This window comes from Lathamus discolor, chromosome 18, assembly GCF_037157495.1.
Source record: "Lathamus discolor isolate bLatDis1 chromosome 18, bLatDis1.hap1, whole genome shotgun sequence".
Taxonomy (NCBI): Eukaryota; Metazoa; Chordata; class Aves; order Psittaciformes; family Psittacidae; genus Lathamus; species Lathamus discolor.
In genome coordinates, this window is record NC_088901.1 from 2,386,372 (window position 1) to 2,413,959 (window position 27,588).

General features: G+C 47.6%; 4 protein-coding genes and 1 long non-coding RNA gene across 11 annotated transcripts in view; 3 read left to right on the forward strand and 2 right to left on the reverse strand.

Annotated features, from left to right (window-relative positions):
• Positions 1–21,524, forward strand: CEP85 (centrosomal protein 85). Of its 4 annotated transcripts, none has more exons than XM_065697585.1 (15): positions 1–193; positions 579–747; positions 9,841–9,912; positions 10,522–10,674; positions 12,813–13,540; positions 14,167–14,300; positions 15,138–15,255; positions 15,591–15,776; positions 16,141–16,293; positions 16,551–16,705; positions 17,170–17,290; positions 17,738–17,788; positions 17,871–17,978; positions 18,833–19,061; positions 19,351–21,524. In XM_065697585.1, exons 3-15 carry the CDS (start codon positions 9,858–9,860, stop codon positions 19,512–19,514), a joined length of 2,355 nt encoding a protein of 784 aa, XP_065553657.1. In that variant the 5' UTR covers positions 1–193; positions 579–747; positions 9,841–9,857; the 3' UTR covers positions 19,515–21,524. The 4 variants fall into 4 exon arrangements, with proteins under 4 accessions (XP_065553657.1, XP_065553656.1, XP_065553655.1 ...); XM_065697584.1 differs by having other exon boundaries at positions 1–188; XM_065697583.1 differs by lacking the exons at positions 1–193; positions 579–747 and adding an exon at positions 8,381–8,440.
• On the reverse strand, positions 2,973–4,712 carry GJA9 (gap junction protein alpha 9). Its single transcript, XM_065697546.1, has one exon. It carries the CDS (start codon positions 4,591–4,593, stop codon positions 3,031–3,033), a length of 1,563 nt encoding a protein of 520 aa, XP_065553618.1. The 5' UTR covers positions 4,594–4,712; the 3' UTR covers positions 2,973–3,030.
• On the forward strand, positions 21,495–23,528 carry SH3BGRL3 (SH3 domain binding glutamate rich protein like 3). Its single transcript, XM_065697588.1, has 3 exons — positions 21,495–21,769; positions 22,083–22,250; positions 22,615–23,528. Exons 1-3 carry the CDS (start codon positions 21,590–21,592, stop codon positions 22,678–22,680), a joined length of 414 nt encoding a protein of 137 aa, XP_065553660.1. The 5' UTR covers positions 21,495–21,589; the 3' UTR covers positions 22,681–23,528.
• UBXN11 (UBX domain protein 11) overlaps positions 23,407–27,588 on the reverse strand; it is an 11,208-nt gene continuing 7,026 nt past the window's right edge. Inside the window, 4 exon segments of the mRNA XM_065697591.1 lie at positions 23,407–25,218; positions 26,021–26,158; positions 26,877–26,959; positions 27,191–27,294. Coding sequence (XP_065553663.1) covers positions 25,065–25,218; positions 26,021–26,158; positions 26,877–26,959; positions 27,191–27,294 — 479 coding nt within the window. The 3' untranslated portion in view covers positions 23,407–25,064.
• The window catches only part of LOC136023287 (uncharacterized), a 12,822-nt gene continuing 8,791 nt past the window's right edge, over positions 23,558–27,588 (forward strand). For 3 of the 4 annotated variants that reach the window (XR_010616541.1, XR_010616543.1, XR_010616542.1), the window contains exons 1-2: positions 23,558–23,748; positions 26,764–26,974. This is a non-coding gene — a long non-coding RNA (uncharacterized LOC136023287). Of the gene's footprint in view, positions 23,749–24,722; positions 24,926–26,763; positions 26,975–27,588 lie in introns of all 4 variants that reach the window. The other variant, XR_010616540.1, reaches the window with a different exon arrangement.

The window sequence follows — 27,588 nt, forward strand, 5'->3', positions numbered from 1 at the left end:
CCCCTGCCAGCCCCGCGCTCGGGCCGCGTTCCTGGGCCCGGTTTCGGGTCTCGCCTCAAGCCGAGCAGAGCCGGTGTTGTCCCGACAGTGGGACCGTTACCCGCCGGTAGGCACAGCGCCGAGCTGGATCATCGTCTGGCAGGCGGCAGCTCCCCAAAGCTAGCACGTCTGAGCCATGCATACATCAGGTTACGTATGTTTCAGAGCATAAAAAATTGCTGTTCACTGGTCAGAAGTTATCACATACATCATTAATTCTCTATCTTCCAGTGGGTACATTGTTCTTGCGTGCCATGTAAATTAGCATGTGAAGGTGCATGGTCCTGGGTTGAGTCAGTGATTGCCATCTCCCCCAGACACCATGCCCTTTAACCCAATCACCACTATGGCTTGTTGACGTCCTGCTTTTCTAGTCCTTGTTTTGTCTTCGGCACCTTCTACTGCAGATGTCCTCCTTTTATCAGTCCTGGCACCTTCTACTGCAGATGTCCTCCTTTTATCAGTCCTTTAGCTCTTCTTCCAAGGTGAAGGTAAGTCAGAAAGGACTGTATTGCTCATACAAAGTCTTGTTTCTCCAGGTGATGGTGTTCATCAAGCCAGACACCGTAATCACCATGGCAAAGCCCATTTGTGATGTACATCACCACAGCAGCAGTCATCCAGAGCACAGGGAGATGTGACGTCTGAGCATTCACCATGTCTCCGAGCAGTGAAGTACCACCTGGGATCGCAGCTTTCAGCTTTCAGGTCAGAAAACTCAGGGCTTGGGTAGTAACTGGACCTCACTGAAAAATGTCCAGAGTAGAAAGTTGCTGCAGCTGCAGAGTTGCCTTCCCAAGGGGCTCCTGAAAGTTTTATGTGGCAACACTTTGCATCAAAAAGAAAGTCTTTAACCTCCGCCTGTTACAAAAATGGAAGCAGTTATACCGGTTTATTTTTGTGAAACACTGTGGTATTTACTGACCGGTCAAATCTGTTTGCTATAAAAATAGAAAGAAAAAGAACCAATGGAATAAGCTTGTAATGTTAGGGTCCTTTCAGGCTTTTTCTGCACACTGTTCCTGCAGTGCCTGCAGTTTTCACTGGAATTAAGTCACACTTTTCTGTTGGGAAAGTGCCGTGATGAAATAGATTGATCGACCCATGTCCACAAAAACAGTGAATAAAAATCCTCTGATTTGAAAAACAAATTCTTTTGTATCTTGTCTTGAACCATCAGAAATGCAAAAGTCATATCCCATAGGTGAGCATCTGAATGCTACTTCTTTATTATTTAGACAGCAGAAGCAGAGTGCATTAAGTACAAGGCTTTTTATTACAGAGACATTAAATGCCAAACATGCATTAGCACAGTTATCACCTGAAGAAACTTACACATTGAGAAGTGCAAGAATTAAAGCCACAGTAGTAGGATTAACTCAGCTAAATCACACTACACATATACACACACATTGTATAGACATTGCTGTGTATTATGCAATGTTAAATTTTACAGTGTAGCAGAATTATATAGGCTCTATTTATGATTACACATAGAGCAATACTAGAGGTGAGAATAGCTGTTGGAAAAAAAACAGCAAATAATTTTAGTAGTATTAATGTGTATTCCTATGTGGACAGAGCCAAATTAATGCTGCTGCAAGCAAAACAGACTTTCATGTTTCCTGGCCCCTTTTTTTCCTTAATACTGTACAGCCTTTGGCCAATCTAAACCATGGCTGGCTCATAAGCTTAATGAGAACACATATTTATATCACATAACGATAACGCACATTAAGAATTTAATGATGCCATAATATCATGATGCTACATCTCACATATTATCTTTCCAGTACACCTACAGTAAGTCAAAAGCCACACAGGTACACGCTGCTGCATACCAGATTTGCCACCTTGCTAAGGACTTGCAGCCTGTCAGTGCTGAGCCACTCAAGTAAATGTATTTCATTCATAGACATATCGATTACAAATGTAACAGTATTTTGTTTGTCTTTCCATCCATTCCATGGAACTTGCCTGGAGCAGCAAGTGGATGAATGTCCTTTGTTTGCTCTATTACCCCCATAAAAAGTTCCTTCTAAACAATTATAAGCATTCTTCAGTTTAAAAGCTTGCAGAATTTAGGGAACAGACAGACAAAAAAGGAATAATTCTACAGTTTGATAAAGCTTTTATATGTTTTTTGACATAGTAACTGAAAGTAGGAAGTCTATAGTAAGTCTAGTTTGTGAAATCCAAATTTTCTCATTAATAAATTCCAATAACTTGTTTGCTGATTAAAGATTAAAAAAAAAAAAAAAAAGGTAACTTATTAGTCTTAGGCAAAATCTCACAATTACAGCTCGTAACTCACCCGGAATTTACAGCGCTTGAAAACTGTAATAGTGTATTCAATGTTAACAGAGATTCACTCTGCTTTTTTGGCGGAGGAAGTCAATGGTGATACACTGAAAAAAGTATACTGTGGTATCCGCGAATTAGTGATACATGTATCAAATGTTCTTTTTGTATTTAACACAGTTCAGACTGGAATACATTTGACATTCTGCTTTCCGGCCGTGCTCAAATGCCTGTGTGAATTCTCAGAGAGATTAAGTAGAACTATATTTACTGATAATGAATTTCTCCTGAGAGCACCAGTGCTGTCTTTAGCCTCATTTATTGGTCTTTGTAATATACATTAGTAGACTGTAAATTTTGTCTTCTAGTTTTATTCAGTTTAAATAGTATTGGCTGTGATTTTATGTCTGACTTTTCCTAATATGTGGACTACATGATGTGTGTTTCCCTTTCGAGCTGGAAGGATAGTGTGTAAGTTTATATGCTGAGGTCTAAGCCACCCTTTCATTACAGAGGAAATAAAGAGTCTGTTTAAAAGTTACTTAGCTAAGATTCAAAGTGCTTTTCTAGCTATGTGAAACAACTGTTTCAAGCTCAGTAATTTAGCTACTCTTACACATAGGTCCTGCTTGTGTCTCAATGGTCAGTAATTACCCAGCACTGACCGGTGCGATTGAGGGTTAACTGGTGCTATATCTGCAGATCAGTGGGTACTCGCCTGCTGCTGGCACTGCTTGACATGGACACTCGTCTAGACAGAGAGAAAGGCTTAGGGCTGTCACAGGTTCTACTTTGTTTAGACCCTGAGCTCACCTCCCCTGTGGAGTCAGGAGTGTCTGGTCGGCTGCACTTCTTTACATCTGCATTGCAAGGAGCTTGGGCTTTGTCTGCACTGAGAGTGCTTTGTCTTCTGTTGCTGTTCTTTGGAAGAGAATTTGTAGAAGCTTCTGCACTCTCAGCCACTGCTGAGCAGTTCCAAGATGAAATGATTCCGTGTTGTCTTCTGAAACCGGTAACAGGAAAAGTTGAGTGGGGCTGCAGTGAAGTTTGAGATGGTGTTTCAGCACAGCTTCCCAAGCACATGCTTGAAGCTAGAGCTGCATTCTGAGCAACAACAAGGAAATGTTTCTGTTCAGCTTCTTTTTGCACATCATGTACTTCTTTCCCAAGCTCTCCAAGCAAGCCTTCATTATTATTGGTGCTGGTGTTTTGAGTCTGATTGCCTAAAGCATTTGTAGCTGGCCTCTTCTTTGGTGACTTGGTGTCCTGATTGCAATGAGTGTAATTGCTGCTGCTTTCTGTACGGTTGTTTTGCACAGGTTGAAACATGGGAGGAGCATTTAGAAGTGGGCAGACAGCGGTCCCAGTTTGCTTTTCCATTAAGAAGGTATAGCCACTAAGTGCAGAAGGAAGAGTTTTTTGAGGTGTGGTGGATATTCCCAAAGAAGAGTGTGGTATCACAGAGTACTTCTTAGATTTGTTTATGCAGAAATTTTCAGGGTCATCCTTGGTTTTACTCTGCCCACAAAGTCCCATTTTGATCTTTCGGAATCCCAGATGGATAATTTCTAGGATATTTAGAAGCAATGATACGGTTGCTATTGATTGCATGAATAAGATGAACACTGTCTTTTCTGTTGGTCTAGACACAAAGCAGTCAACTGTGTTTGGACAAGGATCTCTCTGACATTTATAAAGGGGATCTAGATGAAAGCCATAAAGAAGATACTGCCCGATCATAAACCCGACTTCCACTGCAGATCTTGTGAAAATATGTATCACATAAGTGCAGAGCAAAGAGCCTCTCAGGGGTGCTTTGTTCAGCTTTCTTTGATCCAACTGCCGGAGTTCTCTCTCCAGCCTTTTCCTATTCTCAGTCATTTCTAGTTCAGTGCTTTCGAGTTCCACCCTTACCTGAGCTTTCTTTTTTTGCCTCTCTTTCTCCAAGGCTCTTAGTCTGTATAAGGCATGTCCCATATATACCAAGGAAGGGGAAGACACAAATATAACTTGCAAGACCCAATATCTTATGAGAGAGATGGGAAAGGCCTCATCATAGCACACGTTTCTGCAACCAGGTTGCTCAGTATTGCATATAAATTCAGATTGTTCATCATTCCAAACATCCTCAGTTGCCACTCCAAGGACAAGCATTCGAAATATGAAAAGGATTGTTAGCCAAATCTTTCCAATAATAGTGGAATGAATGTGGACCTCCTCTAAAATGCCACCAAGGAAATTCCAGTCTCCCATGGTTATTCTGCCATCTTAACACTAAAACATATGAGAGAAAAAGGTATCAAGCATTGAAGCTAGAGTTCTTTCTTAACACAGTGCATGACCCACTGCTCACTGAGAATCCGGGTGGTATTGTCTCCCATCTACAAGACGGAGAAATGCATCATCCCCCTGTGTCTGATGTATCAGTAAAACACATCCTGATAAGCTCATCACTATGAAGTATTAAGCACCCTCAGTCTACATCAGGATGCCTGACTTGTTGTAGGATTTTAAGAGCATTATGCAGTCTGTTTGAGCCAACAGCAGTATCAGAGCAGCATGTTTCTTCTTAGGACACTTCTGAAGGTACAGGAGTATTTCCCAGTCCTCCTTTTCAGATGTTCCAAGCCCCACATCACAGCTGAAGTTACAGTGATGTCCAATGACTCTCTGCAGCAAAAATTGGTTATACAAAAGAACTCAAGAGGGAATAAACCACCTTATTCAACAGAAATCAATAATACTAAAAATAGAATAATCTGATTTTTTTATGTATTTGGTTTTTTTAGGATAAAGGTGTTTTAACACCACTAAACCCAGTGTTTTCTGTTCAAATGGAATTCATTTTCACCCTGTAGAACAGGAGTGTTAAGAAATCAAGTGGAAGTTGCAGTCTTACACCTGCAATGCCGATGACTATAGAGGCAACTTTATGTTAAGGCAGCCTATCAAACCTGAAAATACTCTTGCAGATTGCTGTACAAATGGGCAGCAAGTCAGACAGGTTTGAAAGGTAAAGAAATGAAACAGAAATGGCAAATTAAAATGAACACATACCTTTCTTTACAAAACCCTGTAAAATTACAGACCCTCAGCATCCAGTGACGCATTACAGCTGCCGTCATCTTCCCCCCCTGTGAGGAAACTTCACATTATAAGCAGTTTATTTTGCTACAGGAGCCAGTGCTGGAGCACAAGCTTTGACACACAGAGGTTATATTTGCTAGGGATGGAGGGAGGAGAAAATCAATCAGTGTTCAGTCTGCTACTGCTCCAAGCCTAATTTAACCATGACCAATGAAAGAATCTCTTTCTAAAAAGCCAGAAATGAAAAATCTGCAGTTCTAATTTCCTTCAGATTATCTTCCCTTTCACCTCTCCAGCACCTTCCACGTTTTAAGAACAATCTCAAGCTCAGACAAACAGAAGAAAAGAAAACTTTCTAAGTTTTTGTGTCCCTATCTCACAGAACCACTCGGCTTGCCTATGCAGTGGTGAAGAAGGTAAATTCTCCCAAATAGCATCACTGTAAATCCCTGCAGATAGTCTATTCTCCTGGAGCTGCTTAGGACCACATTTCTCATGTAAAAACCCACTTTCATCCCCTACATACTCATTTCCTCTTCAGGACAGCATCTCTCTTTCTATTCTTCAATTTTGCATCTCTTGTTTGTTCTCCTTGTGCCGTCTCACTTGTCACACCAATGACTTTAAAACACACCATTTTCGCCATCTGTATAATTCAGTATTTCTTTTCAGGAGAAAGTCATTATCATTCCAGTCTAATTCCAGTGTTTGGGTTAGAAGGGACCATAAAATACGACTTGGTCCAAATCCCTGCCACAGGCAAGGGCACCTTCCACTAGATCAGGCTGCTCAGATCCCCATCCAACCCGAGTCTGAACACTTCCAATGATGGAGTATTCACAAGTTCTCTGCCAACGTGTGTCTCATCACCCTCATTCCTTTGCTTACATAAAGGTTTAAGAGTAAATACCATCTTGAAGAAGTCCACCTGGCACTGGGGGATAGATCCCAGTTTATAAGCAGAGCTGATGCACAGACAATTCTTTCAGAGAGCTTCAGATCTACCTGGATTGATTTTTCAGCCTGTTGGACTGCTCTGGTGCATCTGGGGGACCAGTGGTGAGCTGGGGAACAAACTTTCAAACACTCTAAACTTTAGGAAATGCCTGCAAAAAATGTTGGGGAAAGGGAAGGGAAAGAGACTTCATTTTAGAAAAGGAAAGTTGAGGGAAAGAAATATGTTCGTTTTGTGTTCAAAGACTGTCTTGGAGCCAGCATTAGCAGTGCAGCAGCGTGCCTGGTATTAATGTGTAACTCTCCCCTCTAGGACTGATATGAGTAGAGTATATCTAGTACTATAGAGCTCTTTCAGATGATTCTCCTCTGTGCCCTGCCAATGTATATTCCTGATCCAAGTGTCCTGTATGGGATAAATAAACTTCCTCTGCTGAGAACTCTACAAAGCTAATCATTATCTTCTAATTTGGGTGCTGAGGATCGGTCAATAGGTCACGTCCGATTTCATAGTTAAATGACAGCCTGGAAGTATTCGATCATTTTGATAAGCCAGCAACCTACAGCAGCCTGTGAAGTACTTCCAGCAGGTTTCTAACTGCCTCTCTTTTCTATGGAGTAAAGTAGGTTTCTAAACATGATTCTGCTATTCCTGAAAAGAATAGTTGTCTGTTGAAGTGGTCCACAGCCCCGCCACCCCACCACCCCCCCCGCCCCCCAAAGATGCCTGTTTGAACATCCAAAGTGTTTGCTGAAACTGAGCTATGGTGGCTGGGGAGCTGCTTGTTCTATGAAAGGTGCTAGGACAAACACTGAATGATCTGCACATAGTGTTCTGGGCTCCATTAGCTCATTTATAGTAGTATTTCAGTCAAATGACAACTTGACAAGTTGGGGGGGGGAAATGAATTCAAGCATCCATGACAGTCTTATAGCACCAGTGTTGCTCTTTACCTCAGGCCAAGCATTTTGCACCTGTGGCTATACAAACCATCATACCAACATTCAGTGTTTAGCAACAAAATACTTAGTGATACAAGGTTTGCTGCAAAACATCCCCAAAACTTCCAACAACTCTATTGTATTTTCTTAGCTCGGGGTCAAACACCACCAAAATCGTTCAATCATGGAAATATTCTATGAATATCAACACCTTTTCATCCCTACTCATCAATAACGTGCACTTTATGTGTACAATTGATTTTTCTGTTCTACTGTACTTGTCTGACCCACAATGGCCAGCTAGAGGCACAAACAGCAGGGATGTGTCCTACAGGCTTTCAGGGTAACGTGGACCCTCTCCCATGGTTTTCTTTCAGTAGTGACATTAGGATCACAAATGCTAAACTGCAATACTGAGAAATTTGGACAATCATAGTACCCAGTATTGCCTTCAGGACCACCAGGAGCACCGTGTTTGAAGGCAGTCCAGAGAATGCCATGGGAAAGCTGAGGCACACACTCTTCATGTTTTCTGTGCTGGCTTATAGATTCACTTCTGACAACAAAGATACACATGTGAACCAGTAGGCGCAGATTTATGAAGATGCCCTCACATTTATCCCCAGGTTTAAAGGTGGGGGCTCTGGGGGCTAAAAGCATTTCCAGTTGGGACTTCCCTTTTCCCTGCTTTGTCAGGTTCAAGCCATTGCCCTTGTCCTGTCCCTACCGGCCCTTGTCCAAAGCCCCTCTCCACGTTTCCTATAGCCCCTTTAGGCACTGCAGTGCCCTCAGGAAGCGCGACCCCGAGGGCCCCGAGTGGGGAGGTGAGAGCCGGCTGAGAACGCCGGATCCCGCACTCACCCCGGGCAGCCCCAGCGCGAACCGCACCCGTACAGCGCTGCCCGGACTGAGGCACTGCGCAGGCGCGGAGGACCGCTAAACTGCGGGGCGGGGATTAGCGTCCTGCCACGCCAATGACCGACGGGCAGGGGCGGGGCCGGCGCTCCCGATAGGCTGAGGGGCAAGGAGGGGCGTGGCTCTGTCGCTTTTCCTGTGCCGCTCCTTTCGCTTTTCGCCCGCCGGCCGTAACGGTCGCGGGGCAGCGCGGCGGAGGCAGGTGAGGGGCTCGGAGCCGTCCCGCTGCCGGCACCACGGGGCGGGCCTCGGCCTGGGGCGCAGCGCTCCCCCCTCGGTGAAGCCACCCCTTCTCTCCCCCCGCCCCAAAGGGACCGGCTCCGTGCCGCTCCCCGCGCCCCTCAGGGGCCGGTGCCCCTCAGGGAGGGCTTTCCACAGGGAGGGCCTTCCCCTCTCCCCACCCAAATCACTGTCGGCGGGGCGAAGCGGTTCCCCCCACAGTCTGGCTTCACATCACTGCACGTCCCCTGCAAGCTCTCCCCTTCCACCGGGTAAAGCGCTGCTCCCCCTCTTCGTGACCCACCTCTCCCTTCCTACCCCCTCTGCAGGGCCTGCTCATGGAGTGCGCTGGGGGGTGGGTGCTGTGTCTGTGTGCGGCGGTGTTCGGGGTGAGGTGGGAGCACTTTGCTTGCTTTATCTATTTTATGTCAAGAGCCGTGCTTGTATTTCCCTGCTGTAATTGTGTAGTGCTGGAGACTGGGTTTCCAACTCAGGAATTTCGGAAACATAACTAAATTGAGTATAATAAGTGCTATGTTTAGCTAGAAGTGTTGTATTTCTTTGCTGAATGAGATGCTGCTTCTGTTTCATTAGCCTGTTGTATTTCCAGTATCTATCCTGTGTTGTAAAATCTGTGTCTGTTTCCTAAGAGTTAATGGCTTCTGCGAGCTCTTCAAATCAGTTAAGCACAAATCTGTAGGAGCTGGCAACTGAGGATTTAGTATCTGACTGATGGAGTCAGGCTGATGGAGTAGAGAGCGGCCTTGAATGTCCATAATAAGCCTGAGAGCTGCAAATCATAACTTGCATCATCAGAGTTGGGAAATTCACTGTCTGAAGTACTTGGATAAGCAGATCAATTAAACCAAAGCTCTAGATAGATAACGACTGCCATTTATGGAGCAGCAATGCCAGGTTGTGAATGGCTGCATTTCTGCTTGTAGTTGCTCAGTGACCTCTACAGAGGGCAGAAATGAACTGGTTTAGAGTTAAGACTTGTGAAAGGAAATTTTTGGTCTCTGTAGACATAAAGGCAGCGTGTAGGTACCATGGTGACTGATGCTCTATAAATAACCACGATGGGGATAACACATGCCCCAGTTGAAAGGAGCTGCTGAAGTGCTGCAGACCTGGAGAATGTTGCGAACAGGAACTCTGCTCATTTCTCAGGCATGAAGAAAACCTCCAGTAACTGCAAGGGCTTTTTTTTAAGGCCTCTGTGCTGTGGGGATGGAACAGAGATATTCTTGGGAGGAGATGCTCATTAAATGTGAAATACTGTGTTAATGTGAATGGAGAGTAACTGGTGTGTATGTACCCCTTGGTTAGTGGGAACAGGGGCTGGTTTATACTGACTTAATGATTTTTATGTATTGCCTGTAGATCACTGGACAGAAAAGATGGCTGCTCTGGAGAAACAGCCAGACCTGAGGCTCCAGCAGAACAATCCACCGGGTAAGAATAGTCCTTTCTTTAAAGCACTGCTGCTGTTGGATCCTGTTTCAGCTCCCCTGAGGAGACAGATGGCCTTGAGAAGAGTTCATTACCAGAAGCTTTGTATTTGAAAATGATGTCTTATTCCTGCCATGTAAAACAATTACATGGGTATGCATGGGGAGAGTGCTGTTTGATAACAAACCTATCTCTTGAGTGCTAAGTGATACATCTGGAAAAGTTCTTACCAGTTAATGCAAAAATGTGTCTTTAATACAACCAGTTTTGCTGTGGGCCAATGCTGCTGCTCCTCTGTTTCATCTGAGTACCAGAGCATCAGCTGGGTGTAATATCACCAAGCTCATCAATGGGAATATAATTTACTGCTTTTGCACTGACTTCCATAACTAGATTGATTTTGATTTTTTTTTCAGTCTCCTGTTGATATTTGATTTCCCTGTGTTTGCTGCCCTTTCCTTTTGCAGAAGAGATTTCTTTAGCAACAATATGGGCAGCCAAGCAAGGATGGGTTTAGGTATAATAGGTAATTAGATATGACTTAATTAGGTGTATCAAAAGGCTTTTCAGTCTGTTAGCTAAAATATAAATATTCCTGCTTTTTCTCTCCAGATCCCAGTGCCAGTCAAAAGAGTCATTTCCTGGAGACTGATTGGAAAACACCTATGTTGTCTGTGAAGTTCCAGAGCCGTGTCAGCCGCAGTTCAAGTGTGGCCGACAGCGGGGATGGGGGCATTGGGACCTCCTGCTCAGACAGCACAGAAGGTGATGGTCAGCATGGTGTCACACAGGAACAGAGTTTAAAGCATTAAATAGCCTGATATTACTGAACCCTAGAATGTAAGACCTGGGGGAGAGCAGAATCTGAAATGGTGTTTGGGGACTGTTTCAAAACCTCAGCACACAGATATGCTGACTGAAATATAAAGAAGTGATTAAGGGACTTGCTGCTTCTCTAAGCTAGTGTCTTCTAACTGTAGTAAGAATTTTGAACTGACTAAAAGAGCCACCTTGTTGATTTGCTGGTTCATTCGACCAAGTGGACTATCAGCAAGTGTGATGTGTGATTTCTTTCTTTTAAGAAATAATTTATAGGTGCCTTTAGAGGCTTCAGATCAGTGTTCCTTTCTAAGTGTCCTCAGTGTTGCTGTGTGCTGCTCACTGAAGAAGGCTGCAGCCTCTCCCTCAGCTGAGGTGTGTTCTGTGAAATTGCTTGTCCCAGCAGTCCTTTCTACCTATATCTTCATCCACAAAAGTGACATAAACCACTACTGATTCACTGACCCTTCTTTCAGCAGTGAGGCAGTTTGCTGTGTTCTTTAAAATAATATACTTTGCACATTCGTGTATTTCACAAGCTGCATTGGCAGCCCTAGATCTCAGTAATGTGTGAGTTGAAATGAAGGTGTTTTAGGAGGTCTGACTTGTGGAAATATTGCTGGAAATATTACTAGAGCACACATTTAAGTGTCCCCTTTAGTGCCTCTCAGGATAATGAAACACCCAGCTGCACATTCAAGGCAGGGGAGATAATGATGGCCCTTTCAGAAATGGCCCTTTGGAATGTTTGCTATGTTGTAGCCTTGTTTGTAAGAGCTGCGGCTCAATTTCTGCCTGTCAGGTCTGTGTGTGTTGGAAATGTTATGACAAGCCTCAGCACACTCAAGGAACCGATTGCAGCATCTGCATGTGATGTGTTGCTCAGAGGGCTCGAGTTCCTGACAGTGATACTGGGATACGAATCCAGGGGCTGTAAAAGGAAATTATCCTGTCCCTTCTGTTTGCTGAGGTGAATGTGCTTGTGACTGTTTGGTAGCAGGGAGTTCTCTGGAATTCCAGGCACAGCCAATGAATATCTGAGGGATTTCCCCCTCTCCTGCTCATTTTTTGAGGAGAGTACCTTGTGCCTTTACTGTGATATTTACCTGCAGCTTGATGGTCTTTGCAGAATCTGGTCTTGATCCTATTCAACTTGTAACCTTTTATTCCTTCCTGTAGCAATGCTTTGAGGTTACAAACAGGTGGAAGGTTGACGTTGCAGTCTTGAGGTTGGATTAAAGAGCCATCATGAGGGGTGGGCCTTTAGCCAAACACATGAAGAAAACAAGTTTGCGTAGCTGGGAGAAACCTGGAATTACTGCAGTACACAACGTATGGTGACAAGGAGGAGAACAGGGACTTTGCTGTTTGCCTTTCTCAGTTCTTGCTGTTGCTGTATTGAAATCTGAGAGTTGCTAAGAATAACCCTGCACTTCCCCGTAGCCAGGTTTGGTGCCCGTCTGCCAGGACGGGCTCACGTTGGGGTGCGTGTGCCCAACTCCGTCTCATTTCCTGTGGCAATAAGGCACAGCCATTACTCTAGGAAAAGCTCTTTTGCTGCAGTGTCCTGGAGGAGTTCGAAGGTCAACTGCTGGTGATCCAGTGTTCAGCTATGTTTGAAGCTCATCATGGGCTTAGTGAAGGCTCCTGTTAGCTTTGGTCACGGTTCAGAGTCGCTGAGCTGTGGGACGGGCAGAACAGAATCAAGGTCTCAGTGTTCAGCTGAGTAAGTTCCAGCCTTTTTATTCAATTTAAAGGACTTGTTTTCTAAACCTATAGAAAGATAACCTTATTGATTTAAGATTATACTGGAGTAGCTTAATAACAGGGCATTAAAAATGTCTGCTGAATTAAACTTGGATTCTCCCTGTGATATGGTGGTAGGAAAATGTCAGCAGGCTCCTGAAACTTGTAACGAGGGGGAACATTGGTGTGCCTTGGTCTTGCTGCTGCTGCTTAGGAGGACATGTTCAGGAGGAAAAGAATCAGGTTTTTAATTTCTTCTGGAAAGCTCATCAAAGGAATGGCTGTGCATGTTGGAATGTTTCGGGATTGTAATCAGAGCGTTGTTCTTCTTTCCTCAGACTTTTGCAGTTCCAGTAACGGTTCCTCATTCCAGCCTATCAAAGCCCAAGTGACCATCCCAACAGCCCATGTTATGCCTTCTACTTTGGGTGCCTCACCCTCCAAGCTGTGTCCTGCAGGAGACCAGAGCTGTTTACAGAATCCATCAAAACCTGCTATGCCAGGGTTTGCTGCTTCTGAACACACAGGGCTCATGAGGAATGGAGACTTTAATTCTGGGAAGTCTTCTCAGGTGCCACCCAGGGATCTCCTGCACCTCTACAGGACTTCAGGGGAAAATGGCTTTGAGCAACCCTGGCATCCTGTTTCGGATCACATGAGAGCAGAAGACACTTGGAAGTTTGACACCCCTGCCATTGAGCGCACACTTAACCAGTCTCTCTTTCTGGATAATTTGTGCACTGACCCTCTCCACAGGTTCCAGAAGTTCAACCCAAACTCTGGGGCAGCTGAGGCAGGAAAGGACCATTATAAGGTGCTGCCAGAGAGTAAGCAAGCAGCAGGGGCTAATGGAGTCTGTGAGCCCCAGGACGGAACGTGGCCAAGCACAAACAGACTGATGCCAACGGGACTCCAGGCCAACAATTTCTATTCAAAGCCTGTAAGTCCTCCATCTCGAGCATGGATGCAGGACACCTGCACACTACACCCACATGAGAGGGTCTGTGAGCTCAGTGCTTGGAGACAGCAGCTGGACAAAGTGCGATTGCAAGTAGAGCAAATGCAGGTAAGGAGCTGCTTGTGTGAATATGAGCTTGAAACCCTTCCTGTGTACTCGTGAATTGTTATTCCAGACTTACAAAGCAAGAGGGGAAAATTTCTGCTGCTTCTCCATGTCTTACACTGAAAGTCTGTTAATGATCTGGTTTTACAGCATGTGGTGTCACAGGTATCATTTGACGTGCTGCTTATGGAGAGCAGCTCTGTATTATGTTACAGCACTGCACAATGGATCAGATCAAGAGGGAAATATCCTGTCTGCTAGAAACTGTGGAGAAAAAGCATGCTAAGAAGTTCTTCACTTTACAATAACTGTATTCTGTATCTAGAGCTGGGAAATGCTTTTTTGGCTTAAAAAAGCTGCATAAAACTAAGAGATTTATTAGCTGGAACCAGCTTGTTTATCCCACCAGCTGTACCCGAATGGAGACAAATTGTTTCCAGTGAGCTAAAATTATTTGTTAATCTCCAGTTGTGCTTGGGCAAAGTTACTTGTTCTTGGACATCAACAGAGACTGAAATAGCTCCGTCCTGGCATGCAGATGAGCACACAGGGCACAAAATAGCTCTAGCAGCGTTGCAGTTACCTCTGTGGAACACAAACCTCCTTCCTCATTTTGCCTCCTCTTTCAGTTACAAAATGGAGGTGCCTGCCACCATCCCTCCATGTATTCTCCTTCGCTGCCTACTCCTGATCCAGCTCAGTGGATCAATATCCTGAACTCCAATGAAAACCTACTCAAGGAGAAAGAGCTCCTCATTGATAGGTGAGAGTCTGCTACTGACATGTGGTGTATATGCTCCAGTGCATTGCCTTTTGGAAAGGGATGGGTTTGAAAGTACCAAGGAAAGGTCATATCTCAGAGTCCCTCTTGCCCAGTTGGGTCTCTTTTGTTGCAAAGAGCAACATGATGACCTTTGAGAAGAACATATATTTTTCATGAGCTCTCCTCCCCCTCCTCTTGGAATTAGGATGATGATCCTGAAGGGATCAAATAAATCAATTTTGGTTATGATTCTCTATGCTTTATAAAGGATAAAGATTTCTGTTCACATCATGATTATCTGGAATGTCAAAACTGCTGCCTTTTTGCTTGAGGATTTCCTTGGAGCTCTTAGCTTTATTTTAAATTAGCTCTTTGAATTTGGGCTGTCAAGGACATTTCTCATTCCTAATGCTATGGTCCATAAACTCTTGGAACAAGTAAGTCCAAATAAAAACTACCTTCAGCATTTGGGCTGTAAATATTGTTTCTGGTTGCTCATTTGGAGTTATCTCTGTCACTCACACAAGCTCTACAACCAAGCCAGATCCTCCAAAGCATGGAAGGCTTGTGTGTTTTATCTATAATCATTGCTGGGGGTTGCTTTGAAGGGAGGCAGGAAAAGTTAACACCGGTTCTAAAAAACTTTGAAATGGATATCACAGAATCATAGAATCTTCCAGATCATTTCTCTGCAGGTCAGTTCTGAGTTGCAGAGTTGTCTTTCTGTTCTGCTTGTCCCTGTATGGAGCATTAGAGTTGTGGTGGCACTGTTCATGCTGTATTGCTCTCTGCTGTGTGTTTGAGGACAGTATATTACCAGTTATTGTTTTTTTACAGGCAAAGACAACACATCTCACAGTTGGAGCAGAAGGTCAGGGAAAGTGAACTACAAGTTCACAGTGCCCTGCTTGGCTGCCCAGCAACCTACGGAGATGTCTACATGTTGAGAATGCAGGTAAGCAGACGCAGCAGGGTGTCAGTAAGAAATAGGTATTGAATCCGATGGCCTTATCACTTCTTATTAGGTGTTCTCCGAGTAGAAGGGCTACACAGAGTAGCGTGATCCATTGTATGGGATTGCTGTTACCTGTCTTTGAGGTTTCAAGCCCTGAAGTATTATGGCTTGTTTAGAAGCTCTGCTAGTGATGCAAAGGCCTGATGGCATTGACATGCTATTTCAGATACTGCAGTGTATAAGATGGGCTCGCTGATGTTTGGGGATTAGGGGGGGCTGAGAACACAGCTCTGAGGCAGCACAGATGCTTAATGCCAGCTTGTCTCTGTTTGCAGGAGCTGCAGCGGGAGAACACATTTCTTCGAGCACAGTTCACAGAGAAGACTGAATCCCTCAGTAAGGAAAAGATTGAATTGGAGAGAAAACTGGCTGCTGCAGAGGTGGATGCAAAGCTGGTCCGGGAGTCACTGAAGGAAACTATGCAGAAACATGCAGAGGAGTTAAAAAAACAGGAAGAAAGGGTATGATCCCATTGCTCTCAAGATGGGAAGGTGGCTTTGCTTTGAGAAGCTGGAAGTCCATGTAGTGCCGAGATGAATGTTTTTTGTGGGCATGTGTCATAGCAGGTATTTTCTGGTCTCCTTGTGGAGTACTTTGGGTTGTAAGCAAAAGCCCTTTCTCCTGCAGTTAGAAGGATTTCAGTGCCTCCTTTTTTAACCAGAGAGGAGGCCTGTCTTTAGCTAAATAAGCAGAAATGCTGCTGAGTTAAGGTGGTCTTGTGTTTTGGTGTTTAGTGCTGTACAGAAAGGTAAACGAGGCTTACACATGACTGAAGAATGGATAAGAAATTATATAAACTAAACTTGTTTATAACTGTCCCTGCAGGTAAAGGGAAGAGACAAACACATTAATAACCTTAAAAAGAAATGCCAGAAGGAATCTGAACAGAACAGAGAGAGACAACAGAGAATTGAGACCCTGGAACGATACTTGGCTGATCTACCAACCCTTGAGGACCACCAGAAACAGAGTCAGAAGGTAAAACTTCTGTTGAGTTGTGATGATAGCTCTTCACATGTTTGCTCAGGTGACTTTTCTACAGCTGCAGCTTATCCCCTGTGCAGCTACACAAGTAAAGTTGTGGTCTAGCCTTTTTGGAGGAGGAATGTTCTGAGCTATAGCTGAGAATTGCCACATAGGTACTAAAAATGGACATTGCAAATGTAGTTGAAACATGCTGTGTGTGGTGAAACCCCTGGGAGGTCTCTAGAGTGTTCTGATGGCCTTTGTTGCAGCTGAAGGAATCTGAACTGAAGAGTACTGCTATGCAAGAAACAGTGCTGGCACTGGAAACAGAGCTTGGAGATGTCCGGGCTGCTTTCAGGGAGCAAGAGGTGCAGCTGGAAACCCAAAAACACAAGGAGCTGGAGCTTCTTTCTACTGTGCGCAGGTAAAAGCCAGGAGGATTTGAATAGCACTGAGGTAACTGCTGCACAAGAGCTGTGATGATTCAGCACAGTCAGTGTCCCTCCTGTCAGAACCTGGCCACCATGGCTGTGTGATGATTATGTGAGTGCTTGCCAAAGCTGTGTTTAAATTCTGTGTGCCAGCAGTGGAGGGTGGGAGCAGAACCACACTCTGAAAGAAAGGGGGCCCCTGTTCTGTTACCTGGGCTTGTTTGTGTTCTCAGGTTATTGCTCTTGTCAACCATAACTCCTTGCAAAAAGGACCTACTTAGTCTGCAGTTGTTGTCTCTGTAAATGTGCCAATATCATGGATAGGGCTGTGTCCAAGGAAGGGAGACTTCTGTCATAGCCCTGGCAACACTGACACCTGAGATGAAAATCATTTGCCCCCTCATAGTGAGGGAAATACCCTAAATCTGGTTTTCCGATGGTGTTCTGCCAATTGCAGCTTGCAGGACAAGGTGCAGCAGTGTGTGAAGAATGCAGAGAGAGGAGCCCCTGCCCAGGATGGGGAGAGACAGAAGATAGAAAATGACTCTCTGAAGAAAGAATGTGACCGGCTCAGGAAGGTAACAGTGTCCCAGCTGGGAATCACACCTTTTCCCTTCCACTGAGTCACAGCAGGCACTAAAAATGAAATCAGGGACTTTTGCAGTCACTGTTGTACTGAAGCAGCAGTTCCTGGAATTCCAGGCTGAGTGGTTTTAGAAGCTGTTCTTGGTGTGATAACTATGCTTTCTTGCAGTTAACACTGGAGGCAAGTTGCAGAATGCAGAAGAGGGGAGAAGAAAACCGCATGAATGCAACTTGCCCAGTCTGTATTTAGCTGCTACTTCTAATGATGCCTTTTATCAGGTGCCTTTTGTCGGGGAATCCACTACTAACAGAAGCAGTGATTAAAGCCGTAAATGGGCAGGAAAAGGGAGGAGAGGGGATGCTGTCCTCCTGCAGGAGAAATCCTGGTGGAATTACTGAGTTTCTTTGACCAGTTCTGATGCTTCTGCGTTTGATTCCAGATTGTGGACAAACAGCAGAAGAAGGCAGAGCAGTTGTCCTTGCAAGTAAAGGTGAGAGGTGACTGTGGCGGGACCTAGAACTTGAGAATCTGTTGTGATGTGAATTTGACTACTTACCCATGGTCTCTTCTAGAACCTGGAAGAGCAGGTGACCCAGGAAGAGGGGACAAGCCAAGCTCTGAAAGAGGAGGCAGTGAGAAGAGAGAATGCGCTGCAGCAGCTCCGGGCCGCTGTGAAAGAGGTCAGAGCAGGAGTGCTGTGTGCCTGAGTGTAGCATGAATGAACGAGAAATTGTCTTTTAGCTAGGCCCTTAATTTGCAGTCAGCAACACAACCTCTCCTGCTTCCTGCTGGTCAGTTGCTCTGAAAGGAGCTCTTCTCTGTTCAAAAGCAGGAAGAGAAAGGCAGTTCCTGCCTTGGGTTTGAATTTGCTGAGTTTGCCAGCTGGGGGCAGCACGGCAGTGAGCAGCACTCCAACCTGGCCCACAGCCCCGGTTAAAGGGCAGGGCTGAGCCCTACTCTCAAGCCTGAAGGAAGCCAAGCAAAGTGGCAGCCCTTGAGGGAAGGGATGGCCAGTGCTGGGGTGAGCAACTGGTGAACAACCTCCTGGAAGCTTATTTTGTTGCATCATGCCCCAGCAGGGATTGTGCAGTGTCATGGGGTGCTTCCTGTCTGAGCCAGGAAAGCTGAATGCTCACACCTTAGAATAGAATCATAGAATCAGCCAGGTTGGAAAAGACCTTTAAGATCATCAAGTCCAACCATTATCCCAGCACTGCCAAGGTCACCACTGAACCGTGGCACTAAGTGTCTCATCTATTTGTTGGGGGGGTTTTTTAACACTTCCAGGGATGGTGATTCCACTGCCACCCTAGGAAGCCTGTTCCAATGCCTGATCACTGTCTAGGTGAAGAATTTTCCCCTAGACCTTGTAAGACTGACTCTTGCTTACCTGGCAAGAGTCTGGAGGGCATGATATAAACCAGATCCTTCTGCCTTCAGTGCTCCCATCATCATCGAGCACTTGTGTTAAGTTGTTCTAAGTGTACTAGTTCCAAACTAGGTCACCACTAACCTGCTGTGCCCATTTGTTCAGCTCTCAGTGCAGAACCAGGATCTCATTGAGAAGAACCTGACCCTTCAGGAACGGCTCCGTCAGGCAGAGCTAATAACCCAGCCACTGCCTGCTGAGACAGCCCGCTTGGCCCAAGACCTGCACAGCGAGCTGGCCAGTTGTCTGCAGGATTTGCAGTCTGTCTACAGCATTGTCACTCAGAGGGCCCAGGGCAAGGATCCCAATCTCTCTCTGCTCCTGGGAATTCGCTGTAAGTATGTGGAGTGATGACAGAGCAAACCCCTCAGCTCCTGTGCTGTGGCAGAATTAAACTTGTGTGGAATATAGCACTTCCACAATACAGAAGAGGTTCTCATCTTTCTAGAGTTCTGAACCTTCTTTCTGTGGTTAGCTGCCTCTGAAGGTGCATGTTGTAAGAACTAAATGTTAAGTAGCACCTCTTTTGCAAACCTGCATTGTTTTTTCTGCCTCACTTGCAAATGTGTGTTATCCTTGGTCACTATTGCATATTGAGGTGACTCCCTTCTCTGACTCCACAGCTGTGCAGTACTCTGCTAAGGAGAAGGATGACTTACTGAGCCCTGATGGACTTGCAAAGAAACTGGTGGAGGTAAAACAGCTTCACAAAGAGGTGGAGGACTTAAGGACGGCAATATCTGACAGATATGCTCAGGACATGGGAGACAACTGCATCACCCAGTAAAGAATTACTCCCAAAGTAAGACAGGAAATGAAGACTTGAAACTCTCAGGAGTCTAGAGCTCCTACAGCTCAAAACCTATTCAGCACTTTACCATCCCTTTGCTCGGGTACAAGATGTGTGACTTTTCCAATCCATGAGAATCCAGGGGGTTTGTTTGCCAGAAGTGTTCAGCTGCTGAACTGGAATTGTTCAGGGCTTTGGTGTCAGGCTTTGCAGTATCTTTGATCTTGTGGAATGTGTTTATGCTGTGTTTGCTGGAGCTGGTGTGGTCTCTGATGCTGGGAGATGAATTCTGAATTGCCTTCCAGGCATGTCAAATGCTGAACATGCAAATGTGACAGTTAAAATGATCACTAAAAGGAAATGTATGCCCCAGTTTTCCTGATAAATTCTCTGTGCAGATCCTGTGTGACTACAAAGATTAGAGGATTATTGGGGTGTTCAGGGACTATTTGTGGAGCAGGACCTGCTTTCCTCACGTAAACACATCTGGAGTCTTTCAGTAGTCAAGAGGAGCTGGGGAATAAAGCAACACTAAAGGAAGACTCTGAAAATGCTCCCTCTGGGCACTGATACCCCGGAAGCCTTAAGCCTTTTATCCCCCCAAAATAGCACACTGTTTGTGGGTATGATTCAGGCTGCAGAGCAAGCAGATTGATGATGAAGTGCCTTAATGAGAAACCTCCTATCCCCATGCTAATGCATCTGCTGGCAAGGGGAGAAACTGCTGCTTCTTGTAGCAGCCTCTAGAACCATCCAGAGGCTCTGCATGCTGGAGGACCTGCCCAGGGCAGTGGGGATGTGCATCTCTGCTTGGCCCTCAGCTTGCTAGGGAGAAAGCCATTCTAGTCCTACCATGGCAGAATGGCGCAGCTGGATCTGAAAGCTCATCCTGCTGCCTGCAAGGCAGTGACCACTTGGGCTTTGTTGTAGCCATGCCCCTTGATCTCTGGGAATTCCCTGCTCCTCTGCTAAATAATGGGATTTCTAAATAAACCTGTATGAGATGTGATCTGTTTTATCACAACCCTCATCAACCTAGTGACAACTCCACAGCACTTGCTTGTGCCAGTGCTGTGGGTGGAACTTACTTGGTTTTCAGCTTGAGTTAAGAGCAGGATAGTCAGTCAGCTGTACTGCAGGAGAGAAAATACTGCTGAAACTTCTGTTGGTTGTTTCTTGGTTCATGTTGGGGCTGCAGGCCCTAGGTTTGGGAGAAATGCTTTTGGTGTTCCTCTTTTTGTCTTTAAGACCAAATCTGTTTTGTTCTTAGTTCTTTGTTTGGCCACCATGGGTGATGGTGGCAGGGAAGTGGTTAGTTTGCTGTCCTGAGCCACCCTCTGCATGGCACAGGGAGAGAGCACAGTGGTGTCTGCCCTGTTCTGTCTGCATCGGGTGTACTACTTTTCAGGCTGTTTCTGTTCCCAGGATGCTGCTGCCATGTACTGAGCTAAATGTGGGCCAAAACTATTTCCTAAGGTCGTTTGTCCTGACTGTAGGGAGCTCTTTAGGAACTGGGGTACAGAGCAGCACCAGCTGTGAGTCACTCTCTCACTAGGGTGCTGTTTGGCACCACCCCCTTTCCTTGCTGTAGGGTGCAAGATCTAATTCCCAGGTGCTGTGCGGAGACACGACTGCCCTCTGTGCAATGAGATCGTGGCTGAAACCAGCTCAGTTGATGCTCAGAGCCTTCTCTCTGGCCCTGCCCCAGCAGCTGGGGGGGACCCATGGTTGTGTGTTCCTCACTCCTCCTCCTGCAGACTGGACCCGTTTGGCTAAGGTGGTGATTGTCTGCTGTACACGGCTGCTGCTCTCCGGGCAGGGGAAATTCGGGGCCTTTTCTTTACAGAGCACCCCAGAGAGGGGCAGCAGGACCGCATTCTCACCCCGTCTGCCTGTTTCCCTGCGTCTCCCCCATCGCGTCGGGCGCTGTGTAGTTCCACCGGCCTTTGTCTCGCCCACTTGTTTGTACTGAGTGTTTTGAGTATAAAATAAAGCTGCTCGGCTCCACCCGTGCGAACCCGTCCTGCTCCGGGGGCGGTGCGACGGTGGCTCCCCGGGGCCGGGCCCCGCCGATGCCGCATGCCCGAGCCCGCCGGCCCCATTGGTCCCCGCAGTCACATGCAGGGCGGTGGCGGGGCCGCCCGTTCTCTTCCTCCTTCCCTCCCTCCGCCGGGCTGAGCGCAGGGAGCGGCCGCGATCGCAGCATGAGCACCCTCAAGGTTTACAGCACCTCGGTGACCGGCTCCCGGGAGGTGAGCGGCGGCGGCGCCCCGGGCTCCGCCGGGGCAGGGCTGCGCGTCCCGGGGCCCCTCTTCCCTGGGGTGGGCGTCTCTGACCCATCCCTGGGGTCCCATCCCCGGAGTCCCCTCCCCTGCTCTCGCCGCACCGGATCCGTCCCTCCGCGCTGGGTGTCCCCCTTCGCCCCACGCAGGGCCGAGCCCCGCGGCCGGGTGGGGTCTGGATCCAGGAGCGCTTGCAGAGTGCGGCTGGCACGCTGGGGTGCGTGCGCGCCCTTCGGGCTCCTCTCCAGCTCCCCATAACCCGCCTTTCCCGCCCGGCTTCCAGATCAAATCCCAACAGAGCGAAGTAACCCGAATCCTCGATGGGAAAAACATCAAGTACGAGCTGGTGGATATCTCCCAGGACAACGCTCTGCGGGAGGAGATGAGGGCAAAGGCCGGTAACCCCAAAGCCATCCCGCCCCAGATCGTCAACGGAGACCACTACTGCGGGGTGAGGCTTGTGCTCAGCACCGTGGAGGTTGGGTGGTGGTGGGTACAGTCCAGTCCCCTTCTTTTTGCTACAAATGGTGTCAAGGTGCCTTTCAGAAAGCATTTCTTGTGAGGCACACGGACAAGGTGCTGCCAGGGTCAGTGGAGCACAGTAGCTTGTGAAAAGGGGTCCTGGGCAGGGGGACTTGGGGTGCTGGTGGGCAGTGGGGCTGTGCTGTGTGGGGCTGTCCTCATGTCACCCTGTCATTCTCCACACAACTGATGGCACCCGTGCCATGAGCTGGTTTGCGCTGCGTGCTCAGGGGACTGGTGCAAGCAGCCCCCTTGCTCTTGCCTTGTGAGTGACTTGTGGCTTTTCCCTGCAGGATTATGAGCTCTTTGTGGAAGCAGTGGAGCAAAACACCCTGCAGGAGTTCCTGAAGTTGGCCTGAGCCCCGGGCTTCCCTTTCGTCCTGGACTCTACCTGCATCCCTGAGCACCCTCATCTCCGACCACCTTCACTTCCAGGTTGTCAGCGCTGTCCTGGCACCATGACCTATATCCCAGCACAGGGAAACCCATGACCAAATCTACTCATTGCAGCTGCCTGCAATTCCCTCCTGCCTAACCCTGGTGTCATCTCAGAGGGATCCAAAGAAAGTCTGACGCTCGCTGCGCATGGCCTGTGAGCAAAGCTGGGCCTGGCTCACGGCAGCTTCCAGTGCCTCTGTACACAGCAAAGCCTCTAGGGCTGTGTGAAGTGCAGCCATCTGTCAGCCCTCGCCTCTGCAGGGAGAGCTTCTGCTTCAGGAGGGAAGGGCTTAGGGTTGATGTTACTTCCCACTTCTCCCAGTTGCTGTTAAATTGTAAACCCTGCTGCCTCACTTCCCTTTTTTTATTTTACTTTTGTTTAATTCATCTCAACTGCACAGATTATGGCAACTAAGCCATTTTTTGGGGGGTTTGTCTTAATTTAATGCAAAAATACTGCACAGAGCTGGGGTCTGAGCATCCACCAGAGAAGCCCAGGGCTGGGGTGAAGGCTGGAGCTGCTCAGCAGGCTGCCTTGGGGGATGGATGGGCCTAGAGGTGGGACCTGTGTTGCTCTGGTGCCAGAGGTCCCTGGTGAGAATTAATGGCTCAGGGCTGCTCCAGCACAGCTGATGCTCTGCTGTCTTATCTTTCCTCTTTAAGTTGGCTTTTGTTGCAACCCGGACCAAGTGCATTTTGTTTTCCTGCCAAAAGGAAGTTTATAACCAGTGTTGTCTTTCGAGATGCTATTAAATGTTACTGTACCTTTCATGTTGCTACTGGTGGGTTTCTTTTAAATCTGGTTTTATTTTGACTACAGGTTAAACGTCGCCCTACGTAATGATTCTGAGTCATTTCCAGCTCAGAGAAGTCGAGTCAGTTGAGCTCACTGATGCAGCCTGACACAAACATCTTAACACCTTAGTTCTCTGCTGCTAATCAAAGGCTCACAGGACTTGTCTGAATATCCTGCAGCACGGTAGTGACAGGTACCTCTCTCAAGTGTTCTTTTCTATGTGGTGAGAGCAGCAGCCCAGAGGAGAACAGCTTTAGCCAGGCACAAAGATGACCTAGTTGATTACATACCAGGGTTTAGAGGGGCAGTGGAAAAGGCTGCCCTATAGGAGAGTCCTTGTATGCTCCTATATTTGCTATAGGTGGAAAAGGAAGGAAACTGACTTGGAGCTGTGGGGATTGAGCCATGGGGAACCTGTGGAAGCTGCTGCTTTGGAGGAGTGAAGCTTCCTGTGCTTGAGTTGTGCAGGGTCTGGCTCTGGTTGGAGTGGTCTGGGAACAGCTCTGTGTATCCTGTCCCCTCCTCCAGCAGCTGTGCCCTTGAAACAGAATGGGACTGGAAACTGCAACTGAAATCAGTGGTTTTATGGGAGCTTTGAGGGCTGGGTCTCTGCTGAAAGGGAACCAGCTAGGAGGTGCTGCCTCATGCAAGTGGGAGTGTTGTCAGCTGGGAGTCAAGTGGGAGCTTGTCACAGCTGCAAAGGGAAGAATGTGCCTGGAAAAGGGCCTGCAGAGCACAGCCCCAGCCCACGGGAGAGGGAGGAAGATGCTTTATTCATGCTTCAGCAGGGAAGCAGCAACGGGATTATGCTCTTCTCCAATGACATGGTGTCCTGTTGCAGCATCCAGCCCATGGCTGCAGCAGGGAGGGAGGGAGCCAGGCTGGCAGCTCAGTGTGGCTGCGAGCCGGGGCCCCGCCGGAGCTGGGGGCTGTCCAAGGGAAGGAGTTGTTCGCGCACAGGAAACCCAGCAGCAGGATCTCCTGGCTGAGCAGCGCCTGGCTCAGACCCAACCTTGCAACGGCTCAAAGCCTCTTGGTTCAGCTTCGCCAGGGACCATATAACTGAGCCTGTTTATCTCGTGGTGTAAAGGCAGGTGAAATCGCTGGGGAGCAGCTGTGTGTGGAAAGCAAACTGACCCTGGCTGTTTGTCTGTCCTGCTGTGGTAGAGAATCCTTGAGCTAAGCCACTGTCCAGGACCAGTGTAAAGCTGATTGCCTTCCCTGGGCTGGCATCAACCTGTGTAACCTTCAGCAGAGATGAGGAAACTGGGCTTGGGTCTGAGCTGATGGAAATGCCCCTGCATTAGGAGCCCAGTGGTCTTGGGGAAGAGCATCCACCCACTGCCTCTGAGCACTTCTGTCTGTCCCAGGTAACAGCACAATGAAATTAAGTCTGGAAAGTCATCCCTCTCCTCTTTTCCCAGCCAGGGGAGGTTATAACACAGCTAAAGGTGCAAGGCAGCTCCTTCCCCTTGCAGAATTCAGGTGAGCAGCTCTTGCTAGGAGTTGTTAAGCTGTTTGCAGCCCTCTTGCTGGCAGGGGTCTCTGTAGCAGTAAGCAGGCGTTGGGGGTCAGGCCACATTCCTGCAGGCTCTGTGAGTTGTCCGTGTACACCCTCCAGGGAAAGGTACTGATGATCTCATATGAGTCGGAGTCTCCACCCCTAGGAAAGAACAGCACAGCTTTTCCTACAGGCAGGATCCCCAAGGTTTTGAGGGATCCTCTGGCTGATCCAGCTGTGGTTATGAAAGGAGGAGAGACCATTTCATAAGCAGAAGCTGGGCAGAAAAAAGGGCTTCCTGCCCAAAATGCAACAGCCAGGCACAGAGTGGCCATTCCAGGCTGCGCAGCTGCAGTGGTAAGAAGGCTTTTGCATCTCAACAGCAGTGAGCTCATCCTGGGCTCAGGCTGAGGCCAGGGCTATGGCCTGCAACAGGAGTGGGAAGAGAGGAGAGCAAAGGGGTTCCCCAGACATCTGGAACTGTTCCCAGAGGGGTGTGAGAGCCCTTGGGCAGCATTAAATCCATTGGGATATAGAGCTGGCTGAGCAAAGTGGGGTGTTTATCCAGCAGCAGATCCATCAGCCAAACTGAAGGCTGCAGCTCAGCTTCCAGGTTGCACCACCACATTGGGAATGGTGGGAATAGTTGGCTGGAAGCAGGCAAAGGCAGGGATGGACCTGGGTCAGGTGGCAGTTCTGAGAGAACAGAAGAGGTTTATCTGTGCCTGTGTCAGCTTTTTGGCAAGGGTGGGTATTAAATGCTGTGAGCTGAGTGTGACCCTGGCAGTGCTGCCTAGAGAGCGTCTCAGGGGGTGCCAGCAGCTCCTGGGGCTGTAACCCTCAGCCCTGCTCAGCTAGGGCTGATGTCTTTGAAGCACAGCTCCAGGGCCTTCAGCAGCAGCTTGGAAACCTTCCCTAGGGCTCTATGGAGCTGGGTAAGGAAGGGAGCAAGCCCTAGGCCTACCTGGCACGGGCGAGGTGCTGGCGCAGGTCCCCGATGGTCTCTGTGAACAGCATCTTTACGATGTACGTCTGCTCCCCGCTCTCTGATTTGATGCGGAGAGTGCAGACACCAGGGGCAGGAGCTTCAGCCTCTTCAGCCATGTTCACCCTGGAGGTGAGAGAACCTCATCAGTTGAGGAGCAAGTGCTGTGCTGGTGGCAGAGCCTGGGTCACCTCAACAGGGAGAAGGTGCTTCACATCTAGGAATGTCCTTGAGATGACTGTGTGCGAGCAGACCAACCCACAGAGCAAACCACTGCTTTTGCTTTCCCTGCCTAAAGGTGCCTTGAGAAGAGGGTTGTTGACCTTTTTTAGCTCTTTCAATGTAGATCAGGCTGTCTGGTAAGTTCCTTGCCCTACTTCTTTGGTTAAAAATAATCTGCTTGGGTTGTTATTTTTTTTCACTCGCTATTTGGGTCTTGTCTTGCCAGAAGACTGAGTGGAAAAGTGCTGTTTGTGTGACCTCCCACTTGGGCATCACTCTCCTGGCAGCATTCTCCCATTTAACTTGATCACAAACAGTTTCTTAGATAATTTCAAACTCTGAGGCTTTGGTTTGCTGTTGAGAAAGCTATTTCACAGCAGCAAGTAGAAGTCTGAACAACAGAAGCTTTTTGTTGGAGTTGTAAAAGATGGCAAGTTTGCCATGAACAATTTAGTGCTCTTCCCAAAAGATCAACCTTGACCTTTCTTTCTATTTCTAAGGTGGAAAAGGGATGACTCCATATACTTCCTTAACTGAAACCCCTGAAAGAAACCCACAGTGTTGAGGAGGAAGTAGGAAATAATAGGAGGAAGATGAGAGCCTGACAGGGCAGGGGCTGTTCCTGTACCTCTCCAGGGCAGGCAGCCTGGGTGTCTCCACCAGGATCTCTTTGCTGCTGCGCACCCCTTCAGAGCCCTGAAACCAAAGCAGGTGAGTGTCACTGCTGCCTGCTCTGCACAGAGAGCAGCCAGAGCCACGAGAAGGTGCCAGGGTGCCACGTGTGCTCTGATGGAGCCTCTCTGGGAGGAGGAGGTTATGCAGAGCTCAGAGGGGCCCAAGGAAAGGGGTGCTGGTGCTGTGTAGGGTGATGAGCCCATGGAATCACTGCTGGCACCTTCTCTAGGTGTTTGGGGGATCTGCTCATACCTGCTGTGCTGCTCTGGCTGAGTTGTGGGCACCAGTTGCCTCTTCTGTGTGTTTCAAGGGCTTGGAAAGCTCATTGAGAAGCTGTTCCAGGGAGGCTTTGGGACCTAGTGAAGCAGAGAGATGTGTCCATGTGTGACCTTTATGACAAACAGTTTGCCCTCAGAACAGGCTGGGTTTGCAATGAGAGAGCGCAACAGCCGACAGAGAGAGCTCTAACCTCCCTTAGCCACGCTGGGGCTGGTTCTGTCTCCCTTGTTGAAGTTCGTCCCACTTTGTGACCCATTAAATGTTCCACTGTCAACCTCAGCAGTGAGCAGCTGTGCAGCATGTGCAGCACACAGCTGGGATGCACAACAGGTTGAAACCCAGTTCCCTGCTGTGAACAGGGAAAACTGAAA